This window comes from Cyprinus carpio, chromosome B20 (genome assembly GCF_018340385.1).
Source record: "Cyprinus carpio isolate SPL01 chromosome B20, ASM1834038v1, whole genome shotgun sequence".
In the NCBI taxonomy this organism is placed as follows: Eukaryota; Metazoa; Chordata; class Actinopteri; order Cypriniformes; family Cyprinidae; genus Cyprinus; species Cyprinus carpio.
In genome coordinates, this window is record NC_056616.1 from 17,146,229 (window position 1) to 17,166,399 (window position 20,171).

At 37.3% G+C, this 20,171-nt stretch overlaps 4 protein-coding genes and 1 non-coding gene across 5 annotated transcripts; all 5 read right to left on the bottom strand.

Moving 5' to 3' along the window:
• Positions 1-284: 284 nt before the first annotated feature.
• Positions 285-1,739, bottom strand: LOC109113569 (gremlin-1-like). Its single transcript, XM_019126380.2, has 2 exons — positions 1,558-1,739; positions 285-1,178 (listed from the first exon to the last, which is right to left on the bottom strand). Exon 2 carries the CDS (start codon positions 1,175-1,177, stop codon positions 644-646), a length of 534 nt encoding a protein of 177 aa, XP_018981925.1. The 5' UTR covers position 1,178; positions 1,558-1,739; the 3' UTR covers positions 285-643.
• A 140-nt stretch (positions 1,740-1,879) lies between these two features.
• On the bottom strand, positions 1,880-4,216 carry LOC109113568 (neuroendocrine protein 7B2-like). Its single transcript, XM_042746975.1, has 6 exons — positions 4,071-4,216; positions 3,466-3,700; positions 3,183-3,332; positions 2,884-2,996; positions 2,367-2,420; positions 1,880-2,211 (listed from the first exon to the last, which is right to left on the bottom strand). Exons 2-6 carry the CDS (start codon positions 3,686-3,688, stop codon positions 2,095-2,097), a joined length of 657 nt encoding a protein of 218 aa, XP_042602909.1. The 5' UTR covers positions 3,689-3,700; positions 4,071-4,216; the 3' UTR covers positions 1,880-2,094.
• Positions 4,217-4,845: 629 nt separating this feature from the next.
• actc1a (actin alpha cardiac muscle 1a) lies at positions 4,846-8,359 on the bottom strand. Its single transcript, XM_019126368.2, has 9 exons — positions 8,220-8,359; positions 7,283-7,434; positions 7,025-7,153; positions 6,761-6,871; positions 6,109-6,193; positions 5,833-5,994; positions 5,472-5,663; positions 5,182-5,363; positions 4,846-5,099 (listed from the first exon to the last, which is right to left on the bottom strand). The coding sequence occupies exons 2-9, from the start codon at positions 7,409-7,411 to the stop codon at positions 4,956-4,958; spliced, it is 1,134 nt and encodes a 377-aa protein (XP_018981913.1). The 5' UTR covers positions 7,412-7,434; positions 8,220-8,359; the 3' UTR covers positions 4,846-4,955.
• A 4,614-nt stretch (positions 8,360-12,973) lies between these two features.
• On the bottom strand, positions 12,974-18,026 carry LOC109113563 (ribonucleoside-diphosphate reductase subunit M2). The gene is made up of 10 exons (XM_042746972.1): positions 17,702-18,026; positions 17,383-17,448; positions 16,348-16,494; positions 16,084-16,200; positions 15,874-16,007; positions 15,535-15,629; positions 15,328-15,461; positions 15,111-15,215; positions 13,938-14,051; positions 12,974-13,778 (listed from the first exon to the last, which is right to left on the bottom strand). Exons 1-10 carry the CDS (start codon positions 17,792-17,794, stop codon positions 13,626-13,628), a joined length of 1,158 nt encoding a protein of 385 aa, XP_042602906.1. The 5' UTR covers positions 17,795-18,026; the 3' UTR covers positions 12,974-13,625.
• LOC122141182 lies at positions 15,707-15,842 on the bottom strand. The gene has a single exon (XR_006157609.1). It is a non-coding gene; the product is annotated as a small nucleolar RNA SNORD94 (small nucleolar RNA).
• Positions 18,027-20,171: the final 2,145 nt, after the last annotated feature.

Here is a 20,171-nt window from a genome sequence, read left to right on the forward strand (position 1 = left end):
TTAAAATACCCTATCAGTTTTATTTGGATGAACATGACATTTTTATTGATGACAGTTATGTTGCTTCACATCTTATTGCCATTTAATCACAGTAATATTGTTCCTTTTATAATAAACTCAACACTGTAAAAAGTTTTCATTAATATAAAAACAATTGTCCATGCATTTAACTTGTTTTCTGTAATGTTTGTTCACCTAGATTTTCTTCAACAAGTGATTAAAAAGGCAGTAACTTGGCTCCACATTCTTTTTACATTGCAGTATGGTATAAAGACCAGGATAAAATTGATGGATTGGGTTTTGATGCTTAGTTACATCCATAGCCTAATATTTAATGTATCCCACATTACAAATCAAGCCACAAAATAAGCTATTTGCATCAATGCGCAAATCGTGCTCCACACAGTGGAGAATAATACAAGCATATTTTTAATATGTCACTATTTTATAGTATTTATAACTTAGCCATCTTGTTTTATAATACATTTAATCGCATGAATTGTATTTCTTCAAAATATAAAGGCCTCATTTTGATGACTGAACAACTAATGATGGAGGAACAATTCGATTATGCTCCCACATGATTCAGTATGAAATTGTGACTTTAAAACAAAAATAGCCTACAAAAAAGCCGACATTTAATTTAATCCAAGTCGACAGAAGTACAGCGGCACTGTTTGACGCGGCGCACGCGCTTCTTCTTGGTGCTGGGAGTCTGTCCGGGACAGGAGAGCGTGTAAGTAACGGTAGTGAAACTCTTTGGCTTACACACGGAGCACGACTGAAACGCACTGTCCTCTTGATAAACATGCCGAGGGATGTAGAATGAGTTGCACTGTCCGTAACAAAAGCTGTTGGTGATAAGGAGCGGCAGGCACCCGTCCTCGTAGATCATCAGTTTCAGCGGCTGTGTCTTACACCAGTCAAGTTTGAGGTAACTGCGCTGCGTTACATGTAAAGCCTCCTGGCTGGACTCCAGCACCTCGTCCCCGACTGAAGGCGGTCCCGTTCCCCTGAAAATGGCCTGCGGTGTCTGCGGTGACTGTTCCGACTGGTTTGGGCTGTATTTATTTGGGTGAGGAATGGCGCCTTGAAATCTCCCGGTTCCGCTGATCCTCGCCGGATTGCAGAGCAGCCACAAGACCACGATAGTGACAGCTAATGCGTCTTTAGTCATCCTTTCACATGAGGAAAGAAACATAACATTAAATATACAGTAGCCTAATATATGTAGTTGTTTTTACAAAAAAATAGAAATATAATTGTTTCTAATAAAAATATGCTATATTATTTTATCAAAATATTTCATATACATATAAAAGGAACACAACAACCGAACTTACAATATTTCAAAGCGTATAGTGTATAAAGTTCACAATCATTTAAACATATTTACAATTTTATATACATATATATAAATTCCCTACAAAATTTTGAGAACCAATTGCTCTCTAATCCCTCATTTCTATAAACACATTTAAAAAAAAAAAATCAGACTGATGTCATTTAAAAAGATAAATACAAATAGGCTATACTCCAGTAGATACGCAGACTTACCTCAGATTAATAACGGTTCAAACTTCTTCACATGGACTGCAGCTATGTTCACAAAGGTCTTTGTGTACCATAACAAACTACCATTAATAATAGGTCGAACCAAATGATACAGAACTCAGAGTCAGATTCAAAATAAGGTCTGAAGCTCTGTTCTGAGTGCTGACATTTAAGAGAATGGGGCAGTCCACGCCTCCTCTCAGTCTAAGATCATTCACAGCGTTTTGGGGATGGTCCAGTGCTTCAGGAGAGTAAGGAAGCTCATGATGAATGCATATTGTGATGTTTGTAATTTAGATGAATCATGAAGTTAAAAACACACGTCTCCAATTATCTGCACATGAACATATACATCATTTTTATTTGATTAAATGGTATTACAACAAAAGTTGTGCCACGATAATAATCATTCATGTTACAGTCACCCTTTGCTGCTCTATTAATATGATTAATTTGAATATCGTACATAATTTAATGCTGACTTTATACTGTGAAAATGCTAAGATTTTCATTGCACAGATTTTATAAATAAATCGATTTTCAGGTCTTGATATTGCTTGTAGCAGTTTCAACCTCATCTTCCTCTGGGAAATGTGGCACTGATTTCTTGGCCACCACATTATCCAGCCTCTGTCCCATCAGATATGGATTTGCACTCTGAAACACAGTAAGTGACAGATCCTGTGACATTTTTTCTGAAAATACAATATGTATATGCAACAGTGCTCCATCTAATAATTTATGCGTTTGAGCCTCTACTGACAAAGAAGCAACCAAAAGGCACAGAAAAAATATATATATTTATAGCTTACCCTTTTTCTTCTTTTCGGCCCACCCTTCAGTTTTTCATACAACAGTCCTTTATTCTGAAAGAATGAAAATAGATATTTAGTGCAGTCTGCTACGGACCAGAATCCTGGGCTATCTTGCTTCATGTTTCCCCCTGCTCATAATTTTTCTGGGGTTAACAATTAATCCTGTGTATTCATATGGCGACATTTGCTGTGTCAGTGTCATTACAGTGTCAAACGCAGCATGCAACCTGTTTACATAATGGCATTAGCATTGTGCATCCTCATATTATATATTGCTGACAGTGCTATCAAGTTTTCCAGAATGGACATTTTGGACTATAAAGGTAATGAAGCGGTCTCTTCTTTACTCCAGTCATTTGACATAAACTTTATCCGGGGTTAAAAACAGGGCTTACAATGACGATATCCTAAGGTTAAGTGCAGTGTAAAAAGCCCTTAAATGAATCAATCATTTAAAAAAAAAAAAAAAAAAGAAAAATCAGTAATCTCCAGCTTTTTTCAAGTGTGAACTCACCCACTTCGCGAGTGCAGGGTAGTCATGCTCAGGGTCGAAGAGGTGCTGATGTTTCTGGAATTCTCGACTGAACTCCGCAGTGTCTGGAGAGTTCTCTAAACATCCATCAGCAGCTATAAAACATCACATTTTTTAAACAAACAATTTTTAGGCCATTCTTAAAAGTTTAGAGTTTTTATTCCTTTAGGAGAATATGGTAAACACCTTCAATCTAATCAAATATTTTAATAAAATTTAATCAGAATGAATGGTGGAACCGCTGTATATTTGTGCATTCGGTTACGTTTGGACCAACATACCACTCCTTCCAAGAGGGCAAGGATTGGGAGGGTCAGGGTAGCCATGGTCCTCGCTGAAGTCTTTGGGAACACTGTCTCCAGTTAACTCTGCAACAATGTTGGGGATGTTCCCATACGGCCCGAGATGCTGGAGTCCCTCATGGGCACCACCTATTGGACAAAGTGTAAAATTACACATGAAGGCGAGCACATAATGAGGAGTAGGCTATTATAAGGACCATCAGTGATCGTTGACATTTTTAGAAACGTGTAATTACCTTAAGTTATACAGAGAAACTCTTACCTTGGATGCTGAGCGGGCCGACTATGTTGGTGGCCTGGTGCGCGGGATACTCGACCCTGGGCCGCGCGATTCCCAGCTGCTCCATCACACCGTGCAGCAGGCGCTGGATATCCGCCTGCGACACCTGATCCACCGTGCGTGGACTGCGGCCAGAAACGACCGCCATCCAGCTTATAATGACACTCAGAAGAACCGTGTGTGCCATTCTCGGAGCCGAAGCCATCGTTGACGTTCACTACACCGACAATAAACACAACACGTAACGTTAGTGTAAAATTATTGCTGCGCTTTTTACTGAAACGGCGGTTTTAAATAAAGGTGACGTTATTTTTTAAGATTTTATATTCGCCGAGAAAGTAATGTAAAAATTGGGCTATAATTCCGATGCTTAAATATTATTATAACTTAAATATTATTGAGCTCAGAGAAACCGCGCATCCCTGTTTGTAACTACGTCACAAGAGAACAGGCTTGATGAAAAAAAAAACATAGGCCATTATTTTATAAACGCAAATTAAGAAGCACATTATTACAGCAAAACTAAAACCCAGCGTGTTGTAGTTTTAGAGAATAAACAGCTAACCAAATTTAAAGAGATCACCTACCATGTAATCTGGATTGGAAAGAGGTTTGTCGGGTTCAGCACAGATGCCGTCCTCCTCCTCTTCCTCGCTTCATTTGCTCTGTTGCCAAGCAGCGAAGCATCATCTCACCTCATGGCTGACGTAGTGACTAGCACATAAACCGATAAACCATGCTGCTGGGTTTTATTGGGAACGGTAGAGGGGCAAAGTTTAAGAAAATAAGGAATAGACTATAGGCTATAATGAAAAAGGAAAATTTAAATATATAAGGAAATATGTTATTAAATAATAAATAAATCACATGCTATGAGGCATGTCGTGTCGTCATGTTCAGATAATGTTATGGACCTGTCCGTTTAATCGAATTATAGCAAATATAGCCTACAGTGAATGCAAATACATTGGGTTATTTTTTTCGCATGTAATACACTCCTCTTCAATGTAACCAACAATAATAATGGCTTAAAAGTAATTCAATAATTTCCCTGGAAGTATTTTCTCAGGAACAGGCATTATTATAATGTTTATGGAACATCACCGCTGCATTCACATGCAACTCAGAATCTTTTTTACTCATACTCTGGCCTTTTAGTTTACAGTCCACATCTAGTATGTGTAAAGATTTAGAAATCCTTTGAAACAAATAAAAATCGACTAAATAGCTAATAGAATTTGGAATGTATGAACATAAATTAAGAGCTTTTGTTGAGAAAAAAAAATAGAAAAGGCTGTATTTGTCAGCTTAAAAAATAGCTACATTTTCTTCATCAAATACTCAGACAAAACACAATGCGAGCCTGTTACACATCATGACTTTAATTACAACAGTACATGTATATACAGCACAAGGCACAGTACAAATGCATACGGAGGGTTAGTTGGATTGCATTGAAGATAGTTTGAGGTTTAGAAGCACTTCCTGTGGACGATGGAGGGACCTGCCTCATCATACTCCTGCTTGCTGATCCACATCTGCTGGAAGGTGGACAAGGAAGCCAGGATGGAACCGCCAATCCAGACGGAGTACTTACGTTCAGGGGGAGCAATGATCTAGAGGACGAGCATGAGAACATGAATGTAGTTAGACTGTAAAATTACATAAACAAGCTAATTTAGTCGGATGGATGTTTACCTTGATCTTCATTGTGCTGGGGGCCAGAGCTGTGATCTCCTTCTGCATACGGTCAGCAATACCAGGGTACATGGTGGTACCACCAGACAGGACGTTGTTAGCATACAGATCCTTGCGGATGTCAATGTCGCACTTCATAATGCTGTTGTAGGCGGTCTCATGGATGCCAGCAGACTCCATACCTGTGAGGAGCAACATTGCAAGCTATGTTAGTGAGGGAACAGTTGTGATCTAAAGACAGCAACATGGAGTAGTGCAATGAGGTAATGTGAGGCCCAGCCAAAACATACCAATAAAAGAGGGCTGGAAGAGAGTCTCTGGGCAGCGGAAACGCTCGTTTCCAATGGTGATGACCTGGCCATCAGGCAACTCATAGGACTTCTCCAGAGAAGAGGAAGAGGCAGCAGTCGCCATTTCATTCTCGAAGTCCAGAGCGACGTAACACAGCTTCTCCTTAATATCACGCACAATCTCACGCTCAGCTATGGAAGAGAAGAGAGCGCAAGTATATTTTAAACTGGTAAAAAACATGATGAAAACATTTATTTTGCATGCATGAAAAGTGTCAAAAAGTGCCCCTTCTTGAGGCCAGAAGAGCATTTGCTAATTTCTAAACAAAATTCTGTATAAGTAGAATATTCTAGTACACACCGGTAGTCACAAAAGAGTAACCACGCTCAGTCAGGATCTTCATCAGGTAGTCAGTCAGATCGCGACCAGCTAGATCCAGACGCATGATGGCGTGAGGAAGAGCATAACCCTCATAGATGGGGACGTTGTGGGTCACACCATCACCAGAGTCCAGCACGATACCTGTAACACGATGCATTGGCATGATAAGTATTGCTTTCTAAGTATTACAGATGTATATATGAATTAAAAGTTTTAATGTTATGTATTGCTTCCAGTGACTTAATAGACACTGACCAGTGGTACGGCCTGAAGCGTACAGAGAGAGCACAGCCTGAATGGCAACATACATGGCAGGGACGTTGAAGGTCTCAAACATGATCTGAAAAGAGAGGAAAATATTAGTTTCAGCCTTGGTTATTATTGTTAACTAAAACAAAATCCATAAAAAGATGAATTACTTCAAGTAAGCTTTAACTAAAATTAAACAGCTAGATGTCTAGGCAGCATTTCTCATTTTTCTCATTTTGATTTAAAGCTGAAGTAGCCTGCTAAAATAAAGGACATATTAAAATGTAATTAAAAAAAAATACAAAAACACAACAAAATTACTGAAACTTAAAAATTAAATTAAGATAGAAAATATAAAAATCGAATTCAAAATATTAACAAAAACTATCAGTAATGGTAAACATACTGAAATGATATTGAGTTTATGAAAACCCAAGTCTAAAGTGCCACAAGGGGGTGCTAGAGCATCCGTGAAAAAGTTCAGATAAAAATTGTTTAATTAAAAAAACCTCATAAAATTGTTAAAAAATGAGTTAATGTTTATGTAATTTTACATTAATACAATTCTTAAAGTACAAATGGGTTTGAAAATATATGGATGCCACTATAGGGCATCATCATATTTGTAAAAAGTTTGTAAACCCCTGCATTAGCTTACCTGTGTCATCTTCTCCCTGTTGGCTTTAGGGTTGAGGGGGGCCTCAGTGAGCAGAGTGGGGTGCTCTTCAGGGGCCACACGCAGCTCGTTGTAGAAGGTGTGATGCCAGATCTGAAAACATTTGAATATGTTAAATCATTGGAGGAATGCATAGAGGTGACCAAACACAGGATGTATAAAATCTCTTTAATATTTGCTTTTAATGAATAATAAAAATGGTCAAATTAACAATTCAGCATTCTGTATTAATTCCTTAATTGCTACCTTTTCCATGTCATCCCAGTTGGTGATGATGCCGTGCTCGATGGGGTACTTCAGAGTAAGGATACCCCTCTTACTCTGAGCCTCATCTCCCACATAGCTGTCTTTCTGACCCATACCCACCATCACACCCTAAAGGAAAAGAGCCATGGGTTACCACAAAGCATCTGTAGTTCAGTTTGTATAATATGATGATTTTCCACAGCTAATATACAATATGTTGGCTGGAACCAGGAATTTACTAATACTTTGGAGGCCCACCTGGTGACGGGGTCTGCCAACAATTGACGGAAAGACAGCACGGGGAGCATCATCACCGGCAAATCCAGCCTTGACCAAACCAGAACCATTGTCACACACGAGTGCGGTAGTCTCATCGTCGTCACACATGATTGGTCTCTTTTAGGATGGTCCTAGGAGAAAGAAAACATGTGTTAGGAGAGTGTATAAGTTAAAGTTAAACGTACAAATAATTGAACATTCATTTTTAAGTATTCAATCATTTTAATAAATATATATTATATCCTCTACAATCCACTGAAACATTTCTAAGCCTGCATTACAAAACGCAACATCAGGTCAACAAAAGGCCAAAAGCAGCACAGCAGATCCTCTTTAAACTATTTTAGGCATCAGCTCTTGTCATTCTGAGCGGAAGCCCCTGACCGAGTGTCCTATCTGTAGCTATTTTACAGTTGTCTGATGACAAATGACAGCAGGACCTAAGGGTCACCTCCTCAGCTGTCTAGAAACTGTAAGAGATCAACCGGCAGCATGTGTCAATTCACTACATCTGTTGAGACTCCCTTTATTAGTGCATCTTCAAGTCACTCTTATGAGATGTGGTTTCTAACCCGATGAATCCTTTAGTCAATCACTTACAGCTAGTTACAACTGCTCACTTCTGATGTCCTTCATCACCTCCAGCATTATTTCTTCATATTTAGTTAGCAATGGGAAACTATCCTTTCTCATACATTTCTCTAGCTACTGCTACAGGTACAGTCACAGATGAGCAATAGTTTCTGCTAAGATCATCAATGTAAAATCAGCCAATTATCCACCATCTGCATCAACAGTTCCAGAGATTAATGTTCCTTTCCATGTAGACGATGAAGTGTTGGGTTACTCCTTTTCAAATCTCTCTCTATTGTGCCTGAAGTAGTCCATAGAGATAAAGGTAGTAGCAAACACTCACCAAGTAGTAGCACAAGACTGGGGTTTCCGCTGGGGTGAAGGGCATGGGAGAAGGATGCCTCTTAAATATGCTAGTGATGGGGGGGCTGGGGTTCATGGGCGGGATCTGGAGTTCACACAAGACCAAATAAGAGATGCTAAGAAATGGCCCATAGCCAGTATACCCTGTACTCCATGGACTCTGACTTGATTACCAAAATGGGCCGATGTTTCTTAAGAGGTGACAGATCCTCTTTGAGAGCAAAATAAGCAGTGGAAAACTGTTTGTTATGATTTCAGAGCCACCCCCCCCAAAAAAAAAGTACTAAATGCAAGTACTATTCTTTGATTGTTCTCCATATGTTTTAACATATGATAGAAAGTTTTATGTCAAATTCTGTTATTTGTGTGAAAAAAAAAAACTATATAAAAATATAAAATAGTGCTTTATGATGACGAATTGTTGATGGATGTGATTTAATCATAAAGAACAGCATTGTTTTCTATGGATGTAGCTAAAGAAATTTTTTTAATGTATATTACATGATGCCATTCTTATAAGTGTAATGGTTATTAGACAACATTAGAGTTTGTATTGTTGGCAGATATTGAAAATTTGGTTGTGCATTTTTACATTTAGATGAACTTTGCCATCATCTAACACATTTAAAATGAATCTTTTAAAACACTAATAATTTGATAACTCTAAATTAATATCCATTTTTCATAGTGTACTTTATAATGTGATGCCGAAAGTCCAATACTGAAGGTTTTTGTATTGTTAACTCAAACTAAAACTATGAAAAATAATTTCTGTTAAGCTGGAAATAAAATAAAATAGAAATATTCGCTGAAAAAAACATAAAAATTGTAAAATTGTCCCTTGGAAAATAACAAAAAATAACAAAAAATAAGAAGTAAAATGACTATAAAACTAACCAAAATTAAGCTAAATAGAATTATTAAAATGAATAAAAAAAATTACAAAAGCACATAACAAAATTATTAAAGCCTAGGCTAAATTAGAAAACTGAAAATATAAAAATAAAAACATTCAAAACATCAATAAATACTAATAACAAAAATATATAACACTGAAATAACACTGAATGAAATTCACTTGTAGCATTTAAAATGATTGGTTTTTATTTTTTTATTTTTTTATTTTTTTGTTTTTATTTTTATTTTTAACTTAGACAAAACAGTACATAATTTTAATATTGACCACTTCTTGTCCAATAATAATTATATCTATCAGAATATTAATATTATTTAAGCATTAGACAATAGCACATGAAAAGAATGTCATTATACACACAAAAATGTACAAATATTATTATACTATTATGTTATTTGCATCAATAAGAATGTCAGGAAAGCACATGTCATGACCTTTGACCCAGAACAACATACAGTACGTGTAAGGTCACTGTGACATACAATGTCAAAAAATGATTTGACTTCACAGGCATTTGGAAGACAGAGGATGTAACACTAGACATGTGGGGTCACATTTAGGAGCCAGACCTGACTGAGTAACACCACCTTTGTCAAATGGCCTGGACCCTGGTATGCCATCGGGCCCACAACATGCCAGACAGCTGAGAGGTGTGGGGGGTGTTAAGAAGGACCCGTGTCCTTTCTCTGCAACTGCTGTTCTCTGATTGGCCCAGCTCTGTCCTTTTAGGGTCATGTTGAGTGACAGGTGCTCCTGGATACACATCAGTGCTGCTCCTCGGTGCTGCTTGCTTGGCTCCAGCTCCTTATTTGTCACCTTCTCCCCCGTTATCTCTTTCACTCAACACTATGAGAAAACAACCTCGCTATGATGAGTATGGATTTGTTAAACACATGTACTTTGGGCCAAAACATGCATTTCATAAATAATTCGTTTTCTTTCAACATCTTAGAATGACCATTTGGCGTTAAACGTGGCATTGCCTCCTGTTTTGGCGTGTATTTGCTATCTTGTGTTGTTTCAGGCTCGGTGAACAGTAGATAACGTTCTATTCGTGATCCTCAAAGCTCCAGCCTGACTGAAAAAGACCGTGATATCAGTGTGATAGTATTTTCTAACCTTTTGTTATCAGATTTCTAGAGTTTCTTATAGATCCTTCGGCTTGCTGTGCCAAAGTTGGATTATGTGGGTGCATTTTTGAGCACCTTAAAGTTTAAGCCTCTTTGTTAATGTGCTATTATTAGCCGTTTTTCATGCTAGCTTGATAGATATCTACAGAACACAATCCATTCGGATTCCCTTGAACCCTCATGTACCGTGACCGATACCGGCATCTTATTATAGCTCTGATGATGCTGTCTACCAAAACCAGATCATTGCTAATGGTTTCTTTGCATTTTATACTGTGTAAATTAACATCTTTCTGGTGAAAGAAACACTGAAAATGCGTTCAGGAAAGATAAGCAAAGGAATTTAGTTGTCCCAGTTGCACTATTAATGTATATTAACAGTTGTAATTCTACTGTGGCAGTATTTACTGGGTTGTGATCTATTAGCGCTGCTGTGTGGGAGGCCCAGTGGTCAAACAAAGCAAGCAACACACACAGGCACTTTGACAGGGTCCTGTCTCCTTAAAAGGGCATGGAGGAGACACAGGATTTGCCTGTTTCAGGCAGCTGCGCTTACCAGTAGACCCCCAATTGGAGAGTGGCAACTGTTGGGCCCAAATGCCTTTTAACATTTATTATATTTGGAACAATGGTTTGTTTATCAACCTGTTAGTGACATGACCCTGCTGGACCATACCAGAGAGAAATGTGGATTATATGCAGGGCTGATGGCAGCTACAGTGTTCACAGGGCCTTTAATAAAGGAGAATGTAGAAAATACACTATTTGAAGTTGAATTCACTTCATGTATCAAATGTGAGTAAATAAAAGATGAGTAAACATTGTGCTATTTCCATAAAACCAACAACAAATGACAAAATAGCTAAAGAAAATTGAATTTTTTACTAAAAATAAATAAAGAGAGAGAGAGATTAAAAAAGTAATTTCTTGCCAGTATGCAAGTATTATTGTTGTTATCGTTACATAAAACTAAAACTTTATTGAAATAAATCTGAAATAAAATAAATAATACGTATTAAATGAAGAACTAAAAACAAAAATCAGAAACAAGCTGTAATAAAATAAATGTAAACTGAAATACTAATACTATTACATATAAATTTAACAAAGCTAAATTAAAATAGAAAAAACAACAACATGTGACCCTGGACCTCAAAACCAGCCATAACGGTCAGTTTTTTGATATTGAGATTTATACATCATCTGAAAGCTGAATAAATAAGCTTTCCATTGATGTATGGTTTGTTATGATAGGACAATATTTGAAAATCTGGAATCTGATGGTGCAAAAAAATCTAAATATTGAGAAAAACTCCTTTAACTACTTTTAACTTTTAAACGCATATTACTAATAAAAAATGAAGTTTTGATATATTTATGGTTGGAAATTTACAAAATATCTCAATGGAACATGATCTTTCCTTAATATCCTAATGATTTTTGGCTTAAAAGAAAAATCTATAATTTTGACCCATACAATTTATTTTTGGCTATTGCTACAAATATAGGCCACCCGTGCTACTTATGACTGGTTTTGTGGTCCATGGACACATATGGTCATGCAAAATGGCAGTAATATGTGCAGGTATATGGCAGTAATTTACAGTATAAGTACTAATAAACAGCCAATATGCTAGTAATGTGCATGCTAGTTAATAGTGAGAAATGGGCCTTAAAAGGTGTTACCATAATATACAGTAGTAGTAACAGTAGTAGAGGTAAAAACATTTGCTTAAAAAAAAACCTTCAAAGTAAAAATTGCAAACACGTTTTTTTTTGGGGGGGGGGGGGGTACAAAGACGACACATGAGAGAAGTTTTCTGTGAGAAACTTTCATAGAAAACACATGCATCACTTTGGTGTAATTGTTTCTATATAAAAGTGTGGCTCATAGTACTCGTTATTTCAGTGATAAGATCTACTGTGTGTTGATATGTCAGCTATAGCAGCTGTTGTCAGCAAAGGACTCTTCAGAATGGAGCGCTGACAGGCATGCTAATGAGAAAACCCCATATAAATGATCTTCAGAATAATCAACCGCTGTTCATATTCAGACACTCATAGCGGCCCTCACAGGAAGACTTAGATGTTCATGACTATTCATCATTGTGTTTTTACAGTCCTTACAGCAGCACAGATCAACTGACAAGTCAGTGACAGTTGTACCACACTCCAAAATAGAAATCCACAATACGGGAAGATATAAGAATTGTTTTAGAACATACAAAAGATAACTTATAGCATATGCAAATACAAGCATGAATATTTTGAGCAATTTAGCTATATTAAAGCAGGTCAATGTTAACTCTTTTCTAGGCTGTTTAAGGAGTTTTTACAACTTAAAGTTCATGCTGTCCCATGCAGAAATTGTTTTCAACATCCTGAGAGCATTTAGAGGAGAACCGGTCATCAGCTCATGCCAGGAGTGCTCTAGATAATGACTACTATAAATATATGGAGTGCTTCAGAAGTTTCCATGTCAGCAATGTTGCTCATTACAGGTGTGCATGGAGAGAACCATTTCATTCACTCAGTGTACTAAAACATTAAGTCTCGATTAATCTTGAAAAGTGCACATTTTCAGGTTGAAAAAATTTAAAATGTGAATTTTAAATAGACCATTTATTGGTCAGTAGCAACTGGCTCATTGACTTTCAACAGCAGTTATAAACTGTAACAATATGGAAATCAGCCTCAAGTCAACTTTTATTGAACGTGAAAACCAAGAGACATTTTGAAAGAATGCAGTCGACGTCAGTAAGCCTGCTCCAGTTTGGGCAGATGCTATAAATCTTCACAGCAGCTGAAAAATAATTTATTAAGCCTGTGTAGACAAAGGCAAAAAAAGCCAAATGTTACACTTCTTTTCCTGGAAGTTGATCTACAATATGCCTATATGGTAATATTACTCATGTTCAATGGAACAGTTGAAAATGACTCGAGTCTTACAAATGACCATAAATCACCCCTTTACCAAGTGACAGGTAACAACCGAACTTCAGCACCAATCATTCAAGTCTACTTTATTTAAAATAAAAACACTATTTGCAGTAAACAGATGCACATTACAATAAAAATGAGAAAATGGAGTTGTTAAACTATTTCTGGTCTTTACCTTGCCCAAAAGGCAAAGCAAAGCAAAAAAGCAGCAGTGAGTTTCTTTTTATTATTATTTAAAACAACAAAAATAAAAAGACATTTTAATACTAGATTATTAAAACAAAGGAAAGTTAAAGGAAATAAAAGAAAAAAAAATCATTTAAACTGTAGAAATAAGTGAGAAACTCTTCAGAGCCCAAACAGTTCATAGCTTGTCCATTCATGCACTCCGACTGAGTCTCTAAAAATCAGCATCCAGTCTGAAAGTGTTATCTGTGGGTCCGGACATGACTCCCATCCGCTGGTACTCGCCGACTCGCTTCTCAAAGAAGTTGGTCTTGCCCTCCAAGGAAATGTTCTCCATGAAGTCAAAAGGATTTTCCACTTTATAGACCTAGAAAGCAGATTTAAAGGTCAAGTTAAAATACCATCCGTTCAAATGAAAGCATAGAACAAGGCTACTGACCTGAGGTCAGTCACCAAGTCTATACTGCCACCATGAGCAGAAATGTAAAACTACACACAAAAAAAAAAATTCCCCCCTCAACCCTACCTTGTCAAATCCCAGCTCCAGCAGAAGTCTATCAGCCACAAACTCGATGTATTGCTTCATCAGGTCACAATTCATGCCAATAAGCTTTACTGGCAGAGCATCAGTCAGGAATTCCTAGGAAGTTAAAGAGAAATTAGATTTGTTTCTCACCAATAGGATGCATTTCACTGAAGTTACAGTACAGCTTCTACACACAAAAACCCACAGCAACAAAGACACTGAAAACCATAAAAGCTGAAACCCTGAAATGTATATGGCAGTGGTTCTCAACCTTTTTTCCCCAGTGGGCCACACTACGGTCCAAGTGCAAGTCTTGCGGGCCGCACGCATATCATTTACATATTACGTCACCAATACAAACCAACCTGATTTATAATATTATAGCCTAAATATGATATCTAATCCATTACATTCATTGAAAAATAATTCTACTCCCCATAAATAAAACACCTGATGCTGTCGGGAGCTGACCAATTTTGTGAAATTCGGCTCGAAAGGAGTAACAGCACAATGAAGTTGCGATTGTAAGATGCAGTCTGTAAGACGCGCACGGGAGCATGATTTGACACGCGACATTGCAGAACATGTGGCCTATGTTGACCAAAATATGGAAAGCACTTTCGAATTTAATATGAGGTTCTCTCCAGAGATGTTTTGCCACATTTCTTCAGTCAAGGATGATTGCTGCGTAGTATGGGTGTTTCCATTTGCCAGAACTTCATGTGAGTTGCGGGGCAAACCGAGAGTCCAGCACTCTCCTTCACTACTGATACTGTGACTATTCTTGTTTGTATGGGTTCATTCGCTGGCATTTTCCACATTTTTTTTTCTCCTTTAAAAACAAATTTGTCCATTCTGATGCTCAATTTTACAGAACTAATGGCTGTTGATGACTATTTGAATTGAATTCTGCCAAAGTGCACGCTTGTGTTCATTAAATGCAGAACATTATGCGTGTAGGTTTGCTCATGTCTGAAAATATGAAAAACAATAATTTTACATAAAGACACAGGCTACAGCTTATATTTCTTTAGTCTTTTCTTAAATTAATGTAAAAACAAATGAATTGTAAAACTGAAAATTTTAAAGTTGTTCAGCATGGTGGGCCGCATTTGAATTCGTGATGGGCCGCAGTTTGAGAACCACTGGTATATGGCATTAAAGCACACAAACCTGTTCAATTTCAACTGCATTCATGATGATTTTCTTTACTGTTGCCTCTGAAGGTTTGTTGAGCAAGTGCTTGAACATGAGGCAGGCAAAGTCACAGTGAAGACCCTGTAAGGATAAGAACAAACGTGAAGACCACATCTTCAACTTTCATACCACTTCCAAACATTCATACAGTGTGTTCACAGTTCAGTGTTAGGGTGCATCTTAAAATGGTTACCTCATCTCTGCTGATAAGTTCATTGGAGAAGGTGAGTCCCGGCATGAGTCCTCTCTTCTTTAGCCAGAAAATAGAAGCAAAAGACCCAGAAAAGAAGATTCCTTCCACAGCAGCAAAAGCCACCACTCTCTCCCCTGAATACAAAGGCTTATTAGCTCAAACTTTTAAAATAAAGATATACAACAATAGTACATTAATACAACATACCGTATTGTGCATTTTTGTCACCAATCCAGTTGAGCGCCCAGTCGGCCTTCTTCTTTACGCAAGGCATCGTCTCAATGGCATTGAAAAGAAATTCTCTACAAGACAAAAATAAAAACACCTCGTTAGTCAGCTTGTCTAAATACGCAGATCAAAATAAAACAAACATGTTTATGGAGCTCAGTTAAGGCGATAGTTTCGTGCTGACGCCCTACAACCAGCTGACCACATGTCCACTGATCTTGAGCGGTCAACACTCAGCTCCCATTATCAGCTGAGGTACGTACCCCTGCGCCACTCATCATCGCCCAAAGAACTCCAACATCATATCCAAAAGCTCACCTCTCTTTGGGATCTTTGATGTAAGTGTCAATCAACAGACTGTACATTTCGGAGTGGATGTTTTCCATGGCAATCTGGAATCCGTAGAAGCAACGGGCTTCAGTTACTTGGACTTCCTGAGTAAATCGCTCCACCTAGAGCACCACAGAACACAAACGATTAGAATCGAGTGGTTTTTATGTGTTTGCACAAGTTTGTCTCTGAACTCACCAAGTTCTCATTGACAATGCCATCACTCGCAGCAAAAAAAGCCAAAACATGAGAGATGAAGTATCTTTCCTCATCTTTCAGGGAGTCCCAGTGCTGAAGATCTTTGGACAGGTCAACCTTGGAGAAAATAAAAATGCAAAACTTTCAAAATGCTGCAATTTAAATAAATAAAGTGTGCCAACGGCTTTGCTGCCATATTTAAGACCTGTAAGAATATGGGACAAAATTTAATATCACTCATGTTAACAAATACTAGAAGCTCACCTCCTCTGCAGTCCAGAAAGAGGCCTCGGCCTTCTTGTACATCTGCCAGATGTCATGGTACTGAATTGGGAAAATGACAAAGCGGTGGGGGTTCTCCTTCAGAAGGGGCTCCTCCTCCACAGCTCCTTTCCTAGCTTTTGTCTGCTCTTGAAAGTTAAAGGGAAAACTTGATTTGGCAACAAACCAAATTTTAAATAGCAAGTAAAAATCTAACCACTAGTGTGAGAAGCACAAAATTCTTACTGGTTATAAGCATCACGTTTTAAAAAATTGAAAACCAAAGTGACTTACACTTATTTTAACAAACAAAAACAGTTTGATTCAACTATGAGGCATTAAACACTTTAATGTTTACCATTTTAACCAATATTGCTGAAAAAAATGCCAGGGTTTGTTGCCTTGGTAACCATTTTCATATTACTGAATCTTAACACCAGAAATAAAAGAAACCGGGGAAAAAGTAAGTTAACTGAATTTACTTCGTGGTTTTTAAGTATGGGTCCATAGAGAAAATACATTTAATCATCTCTCCAAGTGATTACTACTTCCGGTCTAGTTTGCCGGTAAAACAAGAGTGCTCTTCCGTTTAACCGGATAAAATTAAAAAAAGAAAGAAAAAAATAAGTTTCATATAAACCTTGTCATATAGATTATGGGAGTACTTTCATATTTACGCTGATGTTTCCACGTGAATTAAGCGTCGTTTAAACAACGTTAAATCAGTTTGAGCTACTCACCCGCCAAAACAAAATATTACCCAATAAATTAAATGGCTCAAAACACAAAATAAAACCCATTTTAGGTCATCGTATGTCATGAACTTAAGTAGATTTGCTTTACGAGCTACTTTAATGAAAGGTCAGGATATTTTGGCTCGACCAGCCCAACTTGGCGCGCTCTGAATCCGCCAAATTTCTACAACCCCTTTGAAGACATCGCTCGAGAAATCACTTATCTAAGATAGTATATATTTTACATGCATTGATGTTGTAGATCTTGAAGAACTGTACAGGAATGCAGTTAAAGTGAGCGTACCTCTGAATCAAAGATTTTGCGCGCCGTTTTGGACGCCAGGATTCTGGAGGAGGTCAGACTGGGCGGCTGAGGACAAAAACCACCCATTTAGGATCTTACAACACAGGGAACTGATAACATTAGTCCATTAATTCAACAAAAGTGATATTTCTACCGAAGTAAGTAGCATTCATCTAGACGCCTAAAATGTAAAGCATCTTAGTAACGTACAAGTCTTAGAAGCATTATAACAGAACTAAAATAGTGATGATGATGATTATAATTATAATAATAATAATAATAATAATAATAATAATAATAATAATAATAATAAACTTACCGTGTTTTCTTTGTCCACCAAGGACATGTTGTTAATTTTGGCAGAAATGCTGTTTTCATTCTTAGTTTTCAGTGGAGAGCGAGTTGACTGCATTGTTAAAGCTTAGAGTGTTAGGTAAAACAGAAAATGAGTCGAAGTTAAAAGTTAGAAAAATTAACAACTTCTAAAACAAAGTCAGCTACAAATAAATAAAATGGAAAGCATAAGCTTGAAGATCTGCAGTCAAGCTGGAGGAAAGAAAACGAAGAATGAACGCCGGAGATTCTTTTATATTCGATTCTTGGCGCTCATTCTCAGCCAATAAGAAAAGGGCAAACTTCACCGCTTTGTTTGGTCCTTTTAACTCTTTCTTCAGACGAACCAATCAGAATGCGCGTCACGTGAGCGTTACGCCTCCTGCGGAATTCGAACGTGTTGGGGGATGCGACGTGTTACACAAAAAGAACGTTCAATTACACAAACAGGTTTAAAAAGGCGCGAATACGAAATAAAAGCTATGTATAATATCACGTTATTATTTTTTTACTAAGTATTTAATTCACATTTTGTAAATAAAACAAACTTTGTAAAATAAAAAATAAGTGTACGGAATGTGTTCAAGTTAAGAGCCCACACAGGAAAACCTTAACGTTACATTTGCAAGCAACAGCATTTCTGTTTACACTCTACATTAATGAATCGGCATTATTTGTTGAAATTTCTTTCTAACAGAATAAGGTTAATGAAACTGATACATAGGACCAATGAAACCACTACAGTCCTCAGTCACATAAAGAGACCGCATTAAACAGCACACAGTAAAACGTTAACGTTACTTAAGTAAAACAACATCCCCAATGCTGTTTGGGGGGGAAATACGTTTTCAAAGTGCCTCTTTTTATAACGTCGCAGACACAACTCCAAACTTATTTTCAACAAAACCTCCCTGAAAGGAAGCAATGGTTTGGCGCCAGATTTTGAGTAAACAATCAACACGCATATCATCAACCCGTACGATCACCCAGAATACATCCCAAAACCCGAAATAATCATATTTAATGGTGAACACAAAACTAGACATGTGATCTTTGATATTACTGCCTTCATAAAATCACCCTATTGACGAGTCGAACATGTTTTTCTCCCCTTCTTCGTTTCTCAAAAAAGAGAAGCAAAAAGATTACGTTGAGCATTATTAATTAATATAGCAGTGTCTAACACGAGCGATTCTAAGTAACGTTATATGTATTTTATTGGCGATTAAACTTTACACCACAACAAACTATCAGCTGTTAAGCCAGAGTTGTTCACTACAACCAAACCAAAACACGAATTCCTACGAGCTTTGAGTTTCATTTCGAAATCCACATTAAAAACAATAACCCAAAAATTGTTTAAAACGTATTTTGCAAAAATGTTTCATAACAAAAATATTTTCAGGACGCGGGAGTCGACAAAGAACAATAAAACGCCCAAGAGGTCACTGCCTGGGATAAAATACAGCATGCTTTTGAGACACTGCTCCCTCGCGGCGGGAGGACAATAAGTCAAGTCGCCAAATAAATTGTGGTAACAAAGAGATACATTTGTGTCAAGGAAAAAAACTGCATATATGTATTTTTCATAATATTTACTCTCAGACGACATTATTTACTTAGTTTATTAGTTTAATTTAATAGTTTGTTATATGTTTTAATACAAACAGAATAAAATATTCCAACCCAACATAAAGATATAATAAAAATATTTCTTAGCTACTATGAAATAACCAGGTGTGATTGCACTTTCAGCCCTGTTGTGGAAATAAAACAAATTCTCGAACAGTTATGTCATACAGTAACTGCCTCTAATGCTAAAGAGACCAGCAGGGGGAGGGCCTCGCCTCTATTTAAACTTGCCGTTTTCGAGACATTTAAAATGAATCGTATGCATTTGCGAAAAGTTGTTAAAATGTTTTTATTATCATATATGACAAACAACTAAAGGTCAAATATGGCATAAAACTGGTTCTCTACAAGATAACAGGCCATCGTCGAGTCTTCCCATTTTGCTTATGTCTCACATTAGATAATTATCATTAAAACAGAATAAAACTGTATTTTAAATCAGCTTTCAGTGCAGTAACAGTGTCTTTTGTTTTTTCTTTGTGCTTTCATTTTTCGTTTGGAAATATCGGTCAGTAAGGCAAATGGGCGGAGACCAAGGCTTGTCAGTCAAGCTGCTGTTGCCATATTTACAACTCGTCGTCCTCTGTGATTGGTCGCGCCCCCTAACCGCTCCACAATGAAGCAATGTGATTGGACGAGGTTTGTTACTGGGTGCTGTGGGGTGACATGTTGAGAATTGATGTTGAGCTGGTGTTGTGTAACTGTGTCGTCACGCCAGTTCATGGCTATGTAATGATTCTATTGTTTTCCTTTTCTACGTTTTACACGTTGTGTAACGCTCGTAAACCTGTGTTTATAGTACGTGTAATTTTTGTTGTTGTGCA

What these genes read in the sequence shown, in the direction of transcription:
- LOC109113563 (XM_042746972.1), bottom strand. Translation starts at nt 17,794, where the DNA reads ATGCAGTCAACTCGCTCTCCACTGAAAACTAAGAATGAAAACAGCATT. An exon ending in GCAAAATCTTTGATTCAGAG is followed by an intron (nt 16,495 to 17,382) that starts GTACGCTCACTT and finishes TTTAACTTTCAA; the next exon opens with GAGCAGACAAAAGCTAGGAA. An exon ending in ATGCAGTTGAAATTGAACAG is followed by an intron (nt 14,052 to 15,110) that starts GTTTGTGTGCTT and finishes TTAACTTCCTAG; the next exon opens with GAATTCCTGACTGATGCTCT.
- actc1a (XM_019126368.2), bottom strand. Translation starts at nt 7,411, where the DNA reads ATGTGTGACGACGATGAGACTACCGCACTCGTGTGTGACAATGGTTCT. An exon ending in ACAGGGAGAAGATGACACAG is followed by an intron (nt 6,194 to 6,760) that starts GTAAGCTAATGC and finishes CTCTCTTTTCAG; the next exon opens with ATCATGTTTGAGACCTTCAA. An exon ending in CGCTTCAGGCCGTACCACTG is followed by an intron (nt 5,995 to 6,108) that starts GTCAGTGTCTAT and finishes ATCGTGTTACAG; the next exon opens with GTATCGTGCTGGACTCTGGT.
- LOC109113569 (XM_019126380.2), bottom strand. Translation starts at nt 1,177, where the DNA reads ATGACTAAAGACGCATTAGCTGTCACTATCGTGGTCTTGTGGCTGCTC.
- LOC109113568 (XM_042746975.1), bottom strand. Translation starts at nt 3,688, where the DNA reads ATGGCTTCGGCTCCGAGAATGGCACACACGGTTCTTCTGAGTGTCATT. An exon ending in CGGCCCGCTCAGCATCCAAG is followed by an intron (nt 3,333 to 3,465) that starts GTAAGAGTTTCT and finishes TTTGTCCAATAG; the next exon opens with GTGGTGCCCATGAGGGACTC. An exon ending in TTGCCCTCTTGGAAGGAGTG is followed by an intron (nt 2,997 to 3,182) that starts GTATGTTGGTCC and finishes GATGTTTTATAG; the next exon opens with CTGCTGATGGATGTTTAGAG.